Source organism: Brassica oleracea, chromosome C3 (genome assembly GCF_000695525.1).
Source record: "Brassica oleracea var. oleracea cultivar TO1000 chromosome C3, BOL, whole genome shotgun sequence".
Classification (NCBI taxonomy): domain Eukaryota; kingdom Viridiplantae; phylum Streptophyta; class Magnoliopsida; order Brassicales; family Brassicaceae; genus Brassica; species Brassica oleracea.
Genome location: NC_027750.1, coordinates 2,524,806 through 2,536,970, shown reverse-complemented (window position 1 = coordinate 2,536,970; position 12,165 = coordinate 2,524,806). Strand labels below are relative to the sequence as shown.

General features: G+C 38.3%; 1 protein-coding gene and 1 pseudogene across 1 annotated transcript; one reads left to right on the top strand and one right to left on the bottom strand.

Annotated features, from left to right (window-relative positions):
* The first annotated feature begins 1,597 nt into the window (after window positions 1-1,597).
* Window positions 1,598-2,785, top strand: LOC106332582 (annotated as a pseudogene).
* A 3,154-nt stretch (window positions 2,786-5,939) lies between these two features.
* LOC106336019 (protein EMBRYONIC FLOWER 1-like) lies at window positions 5,940-11,263 on the bottom strand. The gene is made up of 8 exons (XM_013774732.1): window positions 11,009-11,263; window positions 9,981-10,148; window positions 9,612-9,787; window positions 9,379-9,510; window positions 9,243-9,305; window positions 8,087-9,171; window positions 6,343-7,832; window positions 5,940-6,222 (listed from the first exon to the last, which is right to left on the bottom strand). Exons 2-7 carry the CDS (start codon window positions 10,073-10,075, stop codon window positions 6,375-6,377), a joined length of 3,009 nt encoding a protein of 1,002 aa, XP_013630186.1. The 5' UTR covers window positions 10,076-10,148; window positions 11,009-11,263; the 3' UTR covers window positions 5,940-6,222; window positions 6,343-6,374.
* Between the last annotated feature and the right edge of the window lie 902 nt (window positions 11,264-12,165).

Genomic DNA, 12,165 nt, shown 5'->3' with positions numbered 1-12,165 from the left:
GTTTGAATAAGTCTAAGACTGTTGCTAAGTCTTAGGGATTAGAGTCGTAGTTGTCCTGGTTTGTAGGAAACTACTAGTTGAAGCGTTAGAGTCTGTTTCGGTAGTTTGTTGTAGGTGTCTCAAGTCTATATAAGGCTTTGAGTATGAGACGTTTAATAACACAGAAAATTTCAGAAAACCTTTATCTTATTTGCTCTGTTTTGGTGTCTCTGTTCTTACACCTAGACTCCTGCTTCGAAGCAGAGAACTCCGTTTCTGGTCTAAACCCTTATTGCCGCCATAGTCGTCGTTTCTTTCTTCTAGAGGCTTTTGAGCAATTTTGAAATTGGATGCTTAGGAGAAATTGCTTTTACAATTACAATGGTGAAAAGTATCGCATGTCACACGACGAAGATAGTAAGAGTTGAGATTAAGAAACGATTAGATGATAGGTGGTGTTACGTCGGTGGTTTGGCAGAAACAAACAAAGATGAATGGAAACTTTAGACACGGCGATGATACACAAGTCTGCTAATTGTTGGATTCAAAATCTAGAGCTTTTAAGAATGTAGCTTCTCATTGGTACCATCGGGGATCAGGTTTGCATCATATAAAAATACCTCTATGTATTGGAAAAACTGATACTAAAAACTGTTTTGAATGAATGATGAGATATTGGCACTTGGTAAACGATTTGTGGATCCACGCCGGACACTTAACCCCTCGCAAGCTGAGAAAGAAGAAGGAATCATCCCTCTCACGGATTCATTACCCGTCATTCCTCAGGTTCACTCTTACCCATTGTCCATACTTTTGTTTGGTTTATGTGCCTGGTTTTAGTTTGTGTGATTGTAATGAGCTTTGTCATATTTCACCAGTCATACGTCACACACTCCCTCAAAGTAGAAGGTCTAAGAGGCATAGTAACAGCTCCGGCCAAGCTAGAGTCAACAACACACGTCTTTGCTTATGGAGTAGATCTCTTCTACACAAGGCTTGCTCCTTCAAAGACCTATGACTCGCTTACCGATGATTTCAGATACGCACTTCTCTTGATCACGATTGTGGCACTCGTTGCAGCTATATACATCACTTGGATCCTGTCAAAGAAGAAAGAACTAAGCGAAAAATGGAGGTGATTGTTGGATCCTTTTAAGGTATTATTTTTCACAGTTTGTACAATATGATTTTTTTGGTACTACTAGCAAAATAACCATTGGTTAAGTAACTTGCTTCTTGTTGTTAGGCTTTGGAAAATAAGTACTTTATAGAGACTCTTGTTTGTAACACTTTGCCACATTCGAGAGTTTTGCGCTGAACCTTCTGAAGTTTATATAGAAGCTTCGTTTTTTTGAGCAAAATATTTATAGAAGCTTCTTTTTAACGTTTTGGGGTAGCAGAAAGATTATGTCTGTGTTTCAGACTAGTTTTATGTGTTAAGGACCCAGATCATCCTGCCTTCTGTCGTTTTCAGATTATGATTTTAACTAAAAATACAAATATATTATACGTAAAAAAAAATAGTTTAATCATTACCTTGAATTTACAATATATTTTCATGGACAATGTTCTATATTCTATATATAATATACATTATTAAGCTGACAAAAAAATACACATTATTAAAATTTAAGAGTGTTTATATGATTAACGAGTATAATGTTAGGGAGAGTACAAACGTATGACGCCTGACAAATTTGGTGCGAACCAATTATTTTCTTACTATTTAAAAAGAGACGCTTTGCTTTGCTTCACTCGAAATCTCTCGAGTGATGATGAAGGCAAACGAGAAACCGAAACCCCACGCGCCATCGCGTCCTCTCTTCTCATGTGGCTTCTTCCGCCGCTGCACACAGTCTGTTCTCAGTCCTACCTCTCCTCACCAGCAACCTCGCCGTAAGCAAACTACCACTTCCTCCTCGTCATCCTCATCAGCCTCCACTTCTCAAAGCTTCACTCAATGGCGCTTCCCTCATCACCTTGATCAAACTCCATCCACCGTTACTCCTCCTACGCTGCCTCTTCCGATCACAACAACTCTCCAAGAAACATTCCAGATCGCTGAGCTTCACCTCACAAGTCACATCCCTCTCCGAATCCAACAAGCTCCTCGCTCTTCAGACTTGTCCTCCGGGTCTCATGCGAGGCCTCGTCTCTTGCCTTCGTAGCAACAGCATCGTAACTGCCAAACACGTCACCAAGATCCTCCTCGCGCTCTGCCTCGCCGAAGTTGACCGCCACGTGGCGATTTGAGGCGGGAGCCGCCAGCGGTTGTGGAAACTGCGGCGGGACTAGAGATCACTGAGTTGGAGCGAGCTTTAGCTGCGCTTGAGCTCATGTGCACGACGGCGGAAGGCGCGGCGGAGGTTCGTGGTCAGGCGATGACGGTGCCGGCGATGGTGGCGGTGATGGCGAGATTGGCAGGGAGAGGGAGAGAATACGCCATAAGCATACTTGCCGTCGTCTACAGAAAAGGAGTTTCCGGCGAAGAAATTGCGGTGGCGCCGGCGGAGGAAGTAGCGAGGGGGGTGGCGCTGGCGCTGGAGGGAGTGTGTGCAGCGAGAGGAGGAAGAAAAAGCCACCTATTGACGACTCTTGAGGAATATGGACGGTTGGATCTGGCTCAGAGTGGGACATAGGAAAGTAAACTCCAACGGTGGATATTATGTTAGATTAAAATAAATCTGGAAATCTAGTTTGGGGGTCACGGGCTTGTAGTTCTTTTGTTAAAGAAGTGTGGGCCAGTGGGCCAGGGCCTTCGTCTCTGTGACTCTGTCTCCTATATGTGTATACAGTAATAGTATGAGATCTCATATACTATTATATAGTCGTTCTGCCTACATAAATTATCCTAAACGACGATGTAACTGTTCGGATGATTTATTAGCAACAAACCCGCTTGTGAAATTCGAACGAACCAACTTTTATATTGCTTCTTCTAATTATTTTGTTTGTTGATAGTATTACTTATTATGTACATTATAGATATAGATGTGTGCAAACATGTTAACTCCTAGGTTCGTAAACTCTAGAATGGTCTTTGCAAGTGCAAAAATCTTTATTTTCAATCATAGCTTCTCAGGCGTCGGTATAGGTTCAATTAACCATATGATTCTTGTCTGATGAAAGAGATTATACTTAATTTAGAAATAAGAAAACTCGTGTGTTTTGCCTCTTCTTGGTTTGGTTTTCCGACTAACTATTGGCATTAACATGTGATGGTTTCTCTGATTAGTAGCTGAGAGACAAATCCACAGTCACAGAGACCTAACATGTCCAGGTCATTTCATATATATATATATATATATATGTATATATAGCTTTAGTACTGTACTATATAATTAACATATATACTAAAACCTATAATATCTTGTCTTGGTTTTGATATTGCAAGTCTTACAACTCTTCAATCAATTATCAAATGATACGAATCATGTATAAATTATAGGTCCAAAGAAATCACTACATTCTGGCTCTCCTATAAAATCAGAATTGGTGTAAACAAAGGTACTGTTAAATAAAAATTAACACCTGACGACATACGTAACACGTCCACCTGCATTGTTTTAATTATCAGAAAGTAACGTACATCAACAATGTACGTGTTAATTAATTATTAGAAAAACAATGTACGCGTTACTTATGAAAAAACAATGTACGTGTTAACTAATGCACATTTCGAACCTACAAATTAACGAGGATGTAATATATACATCCATTATTTTATTGATGTTATTCAGGTTAGTGTAATTAATCTAGCGTTTCTCCAGATTGTCATTTTTAAGATATAAGAATGATCTTCTCGCTAGAATCATGACAAGGAATAACGAGGTATCTAACATATCAATAATACCTAATGTTTAACAGAAATATATGGTCACTCCAGAATCCAAAATCGTTAAGCAGAATAACGAGAACTACCATTAATTTGAGATACAGGAGGAATTAAAATCATCACATATTCAAAACATACTTATTTTTCTACACAAATGTGAAGTATTTTACGTCAAAGTCTAGACATCAAAACATATAATAGCCAATGAACGTAAGAGTCTTGCATTCTTCTAAAAGAACTTTACAGATGAAGAAATTATATGATGATTTTTTGGGCGAATAAACAAAAACTATATGTGGAAAGGTTTTAGTAAATTAATTTTAAATTTCGTCTATTTTTATCGAAAGTTCTCAAATTGACATAAAATACTGGTTTGAACGTGCTAATTATTTGAAAACATAATTCAAAATAATCTGAGAATTTTATCTAGCAAATTCACCCTATGATTTTATCCGACGAATTGGTGCTTGTTTAGAGAATTTAATTTGATTTTATGTTCTATTTAAATCTGTCTTATTCCTTTTCAGTTTTTTTTTTTTGCAGATCAGTCCACAATTAACTACTAAATGCAATGTATGGATCAGGGCCAAGTAGCTCTTTAATTATAACTACCAACACTCAAAAGTCGGTCCTACAAGAGCTGAACCGACATGGCATGAGGGCTCAGTCCCGCAGGAATATCTCTTTAGTTATAAATATAGGTTGGCCGAGGGAGGAAATGACTTGAAGAAGGTTTGTTTTGCCTTTTACAATGAGTTAATGATGGTACCAATACTCTCGAGTCGTAACCACCTAAGCTACATTGAATTAATCATTCTAGTACCATTTAACAGTTTCTGAATAAGCAATTACCAATGTTAAGTACTTGTTAAGTCCATAACCGTACCCTCGCCAAATTCTTAATTTTATTAGTCTTGAAATTTCATCATACTCTAGTATATACATCCAATATTTATAGATGTTATTCACGTTATTATATAGTGTAAATAATTTACAGTGATGTGGTTAATTAGCATCAATACAGTGATGTGATTAATTAGCACCAATCTTATATATTTGAGTTTTAACTAATGATTCACACTCTTTAAAACCAACACTTCTTTCTCAATAAAAAGAGAGAAGTTGTACTTTTTGTCAACTTCTGCCTTTTCATTATGTAGATCCGTTACGCATCCGACTGGGATGCATGCATCGCCGGCCCCCGTCCGCTTCTCTCCCGACAATTTCAAGTACTCTTTGACTCTCATTGCTTTTAATTTTTTCCCCATATGTTACACACCACAACTTCTATTAGTTGTATAGTTTGAAATTTCAGTCTACAATATAGTTCTTGACCCAGATCTTTGGATTATACGAAGTTCTTGACCCAGATCTTCTTATGACTATTACTCACAGATTAGCTTTGCGATCCACCAAATGCGTTTTTACAAAAAACCACAGTGGATACATCATTGCTTAATTTAGAATTTTTCTGTGCACCTTTCCTTTCTTGTCATGTTACATTTGATGAAACCATCTTAACTTTCTCCCCACTCTCGATCGCTTTAAACTTTAAACCATATATAATTTCTCACTGCTCTCCACTCCCACCTTCCATCTACATCCAAATAGAGCCAACGAATATCCAACTTCTTTGAGTAACAATAGATATTTCCTACCTTTTACCATTTCTTTAGTAATTTTTAGGGTTTATAAATTTAGCATATTTCTTGACCAAAATTTTTTGTTTTTGTTTTTCGCATATTGTTCAACAACTCTTGGCATTTTAATTGAATATTGTTTCTTGATAAATTTTAGAAAGTCCAAACTTGTAGTTCATAATCTAACCCATATACATGGCCAACCGTTGAGAATACCATATTTAAGGCGTGAATTTACATCTTCCAAATTAAACTTATACTAGTGACTTTAAACCACAAGTCCACCACCTACCTGTAGTTAATTCACAATTACTTTGCAAACAAAAATTAAGATGTAAATTTAAAATTAACTTGCTTGAGTTTTCTTCAGATAAGTGAAAAAACTTTAGAAGAGTTATTTTTAGGTTTTCCTGTGACGTTGTTAAAGCTGACACTGTAAAAAGACAACTCATACCGGTCGTAACGGTAACATTTAGACCGAAAAATAAAAAAGATAATGCCAGCGGTATAAATAGTGACTGTATAAATAAAAGAGCGCAACAAAAATATCTTAAGAAAAACAAGACCTATCAAGGGTAGTACAGTAATTTAAGGTATATACACACACTAAATGTTACCAAGCATGAGTGATCAAACACAAGGAAAAAAAAGAGATGTGTATCCAAGAACAGGAAGTAACTGAGAAGATTCGCTTTACTGTTTCCTTTCCGACTTATTATTGACTTCAACAGGACTGGTGCCTCTTTGCATCCCTCTTCCTCTCACCGTCTGTTTCACAAAGAGAAACCCATGTTTTGTTAGAACTGAAGGAGACCAAGAATAATCTCTGTTCTGACTTCTAGTAACTAAACTTGAATAAAACTCAGTTCTATAGGCATAGCAATTTACCTGAAGAAACCTCTTCCATTTTGTATTAATCTTTAGGCATTTTCTGTAACTGGACCAACGGTCTTCTTAGTCTGCTTCATTGCATCCTCTTTACACAAACTTGCTTTTGTCTTGTAGGGTGCACGTTTTCTTACCACCTTAAGATTTTCACTCGTTAACATGTAAACATTCCCAGGTTCAGCAACGGTGAAATCAGCAGGGTTTCTATTCACGATGCACTCAAAGGACCCTGAACTGTTCTTAGGAGGCAACGCAGAGGCGTTACTGGAGCTCTCTGCTTTCCTCTTTTGGTTCATTTCTTTCAAAGGGAGCTTCATGGAGTTAGATCCCCTGAGAAGCTGGAATCTCCCTTGGTCGTTACTTCCAGGAAACACAGTGTCTTTGCTCTTGTTTATCTTCTCTTGATGATGATGATGATGACTCCATGGAGCTGCTTGTGCGTTTTGAAACGAAAACGACGACGTACCAAGCGGTGGACCGATAGGGAAACTCTTCCGGGAAGCCTCAGGTGCGAACCCGTTGCTGTAAAAATTGAAAGGAGACTGTTTACTTGGGTAAGCTGTCTTACCAGAGTCCCCTGTTTCAAGCCCTATACGTTCCTTAGACGGTGGAAAATGTCTTCTAGTGAAATTAACGTTCCCATGGTGGTCAACGGGAGCGTTTGATGATCTCAACCTAGGATCCATAAGGCTGAGCAGATTCAATGCCGGTATAGAGCTTTCGTTAGAGAAGGCGTCCATTGATCTATTACCATCACATCTTTGCTTCCCGTTGGGGGTAACAAAGTTGAGGTTCCACGTATTGTTATTACTGGGGCCAAGCCTCGTTGACTGATCCATGTTGAAAGAAGAAACTGGTGTCTGATGATGACACTGTGGTCGTTGCACAATGGAAGGTGGCCAGATCTGATGAGAAGAAGCTGGTTCTCTGTACTGATGAGGAACACTCTGGTAGCATGTGTTACACCCACGTAATACTCTATATGAGGACGGAGATGGATGCTGATTAGCCATAGTTGTTGGCACATTCCCAAGCCACTGGGGGTTGTTGTGACCAGAAGTAAACCGGATGGAGTTAGGTCGGTTTTCTTGAGTAGGAGGAGGAAAGATCCCAAACGGAGAAGAAGGCACGTAAGGCTGTCTTAATGGGAAGAAGTCTAGAGGTTTCTGCTGCGGTTTTGATGTGTTGTTGTTGGTATCCTCCAGTGAAGTCTCGTTATCATAGGTTTCGTTAAGATCAATCAGGAGAGCGTTCTTGGATCTATGTGGCGTTTCTTCTTGTGGTGGTTGCTTGTTGCTTACGTCATCTTCTTTGTCTGGAAGACACCTCTCGTATTGGTTTTTGGCCATGAGTTCAGCTATCTCCAAGGTGATATCATCGTTTGCCTCTTCAGGTGTGTTCTCATTTCTATCATGGCTTTGGCTTCCGAGTGGTTCATGATGTTCTTGGACCATTACTGTCTTCCCCTTTCTGTCTGCACCAGAAGCTTCCTGCCAAGTAAAATGATTCCATTAATACACTAATTTGGAAGACACAACAATATAGAGCTTTAGCTAAAGTCATCTGAGAACAAAACCATTTTTCTAATACCAGGAGGGTCGGGACTGAAACCACAGTATAATATTAGTTTCGTACCCAGCGGTCACTCTGGTCACTCGAACTGGGTACCTCTTAACACAATAGGCAAGATCCTTTCTAGTTGAGCTAATGACCTCTGGTAGATATGTAAGAACAAAGCATTTACCTTTTGCAGCACAGAAAATAGATCTGCAATGCCTTTATCTGTGTTGTTGTTGTTGGTGGTGCTGAAGTCAACAGCATCCACTCCAGTTCTCAACCACCCACCTGTGTTTGGTCTAGAAGAGGAACCAAACTCTTGAAGACTGTTTGCTTCTACATCACTTGGCCTAACATGTGCATTCTCTGGCACATGCAAAGAAGTGACCGGCCTATCATTATTAACCTGAGGAGGGATAGGTTTTCTGAAATACCCTTCTGCAGCCAAACGGTCGTCAAGTGAACTGCCAACCCTTTCTTCATTCATTAAATCTCTAGTAGATTGGGAGCTTGTATTTATGGAACTAAAACTGATCAGGCTACTCTTCTCGTTATCCTTTATTACAGGCTTGTTTTTCTTCTTCTTGAGCTTCTTCTCTGCTCTCTGAGGAACCGAATCTTTATCCTTGGACAAAGCACTCTTACTAGAACCTGCTGCATCATTCTCATGGACTCCCTCTTGAGAAGGAAGTGATGGTACAAACTCGTCAACAACCTGGAATCTTCTGTTCTTCTTCTTACCCTTAATAAGATCTCTGTCAAACCCACTATCTGCTGAATCACTATCACCTTGATCAGAAGTGGCGCCGCCTTTGCTTAGTTTCCGGCTGACATAGTTGTTTTCAGGTGGTACCTTTCTTTTTCTACCTCTAGCCTTCGAAGAAGAAGAAGACTCTTCTTGTCTTATATTGTTACTACCACCATTAGCTTTGGTCTCGGGATCAACTATCAGCTCGCTGAGTAGACGAACCTTGCGAGTTTTCCTACGCTGAAACCCAAGATTTATACTCTCTGATGACACCTTGTCGTCTTTATAACGATTCTTGATTGCCTTGGGAGGCGTATCCTCAACCACACCAGCTATCTCTGATGATGCAAAAGTTGTCACGTTTTGCTTCTCTTTCCAGCTGCTGGCATCCGTTGATGATTTGCTTACTTTAGATCTCTTGTTGCCTACTTGTTCTCGACTCGCGAGCTTTCTGATCTTGTTTCTAACAGTAGAAGCATCCATAGATGGAGGATGAACTTTCTTGACTAACGTAGTAGCTGTAACTGTTTCAGCTTCACAAAGTTAGTTTTATTTCATCTGCACACGTTAATTTGCTACCAAAGAAGAATGTTACCTGTCTGATCATCCTTATGAGCTCTTTCACAGTTTACATTCTCATTCTCCACAACAGCACTACCTGAAAAAATGATAATACAAAATTATTACGGTTGGTTTGAATTATGAAACTAAAACAAGCAGATTCTAATTACCTGCAATATCATTGTCCCTTTCTTTCTCCTGATCGGTGATTGTTAGTGGATTCAATTTGCTTTGACTAGGGATAACCGAAGAGGTTTCATCTAGCTTTTCCCCGCTTATACTTGTTGAGTTTGCATGCAGTCCTAAATTTTAAAACAACCATTTAAATGTATAAGTTCAAGCAGCCTTTCTCTCTAGCTAGTATAGAACACTTATACAAAATATTGGAAATAAGTAAGTATACCCTTTATCCCATCAGCATTGATATCTTTGATGCAACTCATACAACGCCACCATCTAAACTTTGGAACAGATAAAGAAGGAAGGGGATAGCTTTGTTGATTCTCCAAAGTAACACTCTCTTCTGAGAATGGCCAACATTTTCTATCGTCTCTCTCACGCGTTTCAGCTACGAATCCACTGCATTAAATTATAAGAAGAAAACTCGATATATTCATGTCACTTCATCTTGTATCTTACTAATAGTGTATGCATTTGGAAGTGATCACATCATATAAATACATATAATAATATCTATCAAAGTAAAGGAAAGTATGATCATAGTTTAAACAAGGAAGGTTGATAACATAAGGTCAATATATAGTAGGCTCACCGTATGGAGAAGTGATCACATTTTACCATATTAATCTCGTTGGCAGCGCCTGCGAGATCTATTGATATCGAGTTGATCTTAATGGAGGAACTCATTGATTTGCTTGAAGGAGATCATATGCCTTAATGATGATTAACTTCCACCATTATACTCTCTACGTACCTAGAGCTGTCACACACGATATTTTTTCTTAACTTCACCAAACCGAAAGATCTAAGTAACAAATCAAAACTGTATAATTGTGCTTGATGATCAAATGGTTGTGCATGCAAAGAGATCCAACGCTTCAAAATCTTAACGCTCCATATATATAACATCAATTATAACTATAAATTAATTAAATTTTACATATAATCACGATGTTCCAAACATATTCCATGAATATCCACATAAAATAACATTCATAACAACCATCCATTTAACTCTACAGTTCCATGAACATTAAAAACTTTAAATCTCTAAGTTCTACATAAAATCATGAACAAAATTCTTCATACGTTCGAAGTGAATTATAGTGTAACATTTTAAATTCAACATTAATCTATATTTAAACACCGACCTAAAAATTAGGGTTTTCAGACACGGGAACACCCAAAGCTGTAACCTTTGTCTACATGACCAGAAAAAAAAAACTTTAGAACTGACCCGTTTCAATATTTTTCCGACTTAGAAACGTAAAAATTAATTAATCTGAGTAATTTAGGGTTTTTAATCAAATTATTTAGAAGCCAATTAACAGATAATAAGACACTTAAAATTAACCGCATGAGATTAACAAAGATAACAAAGACCCACCAATTAATACGGGTCAGATCTAACCCGCACGTGAATAGTCCGTGAAGAAACAAAAAAAAAACCAAAAAAAAGTAAGAACATCGAAGAGACGTATAAATGAACAGTGAAGAGCCCTCGGACAAAGAAAACACGAAGTCAGCTACAAGTCAAGCTAAAATCTCTTCCGACAAGATCTAGCCATGTCCTAAACCTAAAAATCAAACAGATCAGAGATTCATGTCGGAAACACGCACCTGAAGAGAATCCGAACCAGAGAATCAAGATGCGAGATTCGTGCTCGATCTTAAGCGGCAAGCGAAGAAAACCGTACCGGGAGATGGAGAAGCTTGACGATAAGAGGATTAGATAAGTTTCGATGATTGATTCTTCGGGAGATGAGTAGAATTTGACTGCGAATTTTCCTGAAACCCTAAGGCGACGTTTCCTGAGAGAGAGAAAGGGGGACTTTTATTTTCTTTGGCTTAGAGAGAGAGACTGTTGAGAAAAGAAGAGAGAGGAAACCGAAGCTTTCTTATCCTTGAAATGAGGGTTTTATTGCGTCGAAATGAGTGTTTTTTAATAAAATTAATACTTTATTGCCATAAAATTAATTTATATTAAAAATAAAAAAAACAACTCATCTGTGGAACATGACACTGCCATGTCACCATCTTGTCTGCCTATTTCCATTTACACGAGTACCTTTCTATATATTGTGTACACGTATATGTATCTGTATAGGTCAAAAGTTAAAAAAGATATATTTCTATCTATGCAATATTTTATTATTTTAGTGAAAATATCTTAGCATTAATGTAAAGAGCTTTCATTAGGGTAATAGGTATCCGAAAATTAAACAACAAGATAAAATAATTTATTTTCACAAGATTTCAGTGTTTTCTTCACATAAGGAAACCCATCTTTTTTACGTTGAAAATTTATATATTGACGTTTCGGTGTGATAGGATGGGGCACAAGGTACCAACTATAGACCTCCACGTGGCCGTAATCTGCGGTTCTTATCACAACCCATTTGTTGTGTCCGAAAAAAAAAAGAAAACCCTAGGCGCGCGCGTGGTTATCACGGGACTTTCTTTTTGCGTGTGGGCACGTTTCGGCCGTGGCGCGGATCGGAGAGGGAGCGTCGGCACGGAGGACGGGAGAGATTGGAGCGTGTGGAGACGTGAAAGAAGTGAGAGTGGAGAAGATTGTGGGACCAGAGAGAAAAAATAAAAGCCCTAAAAGCATGATAATATTGTATGGGTAGGTGATGTTACCCTAGACGAGCCCATTTCCTCAATTAATGATAAGATTATTAACCCTAACATTCTTTTTCCCCCATTTCAAAATTTTACTGCAGTAAAAATCAGAATGATTTGGTTCACATTATCACGTACACCATGTTTTTGTA

Coding starts and splice junctions, on each gene's coding strand:
- LOC106336019 (XM_013774732.1), bottom strand. CDS start 10,075: ATGAGTTCCTCCATTAAGATCAACTCGATATCAATAGATCTCGCAGGC. Junction 9,306..9,378: donor AAGGGACAATGATATTGCAG/GTAATTAGAATC, acceptor TCATTTTTTCAG/GTAGTGCTGTTGTGGAGAAT. Junction 7,833..8,086: donor TATTTTCTGTGCTGCAAAAG/GTAAATGCTTTG, acceptor TTTACTTGGCAG/GAAGCTTCTGGTGCAGACAG.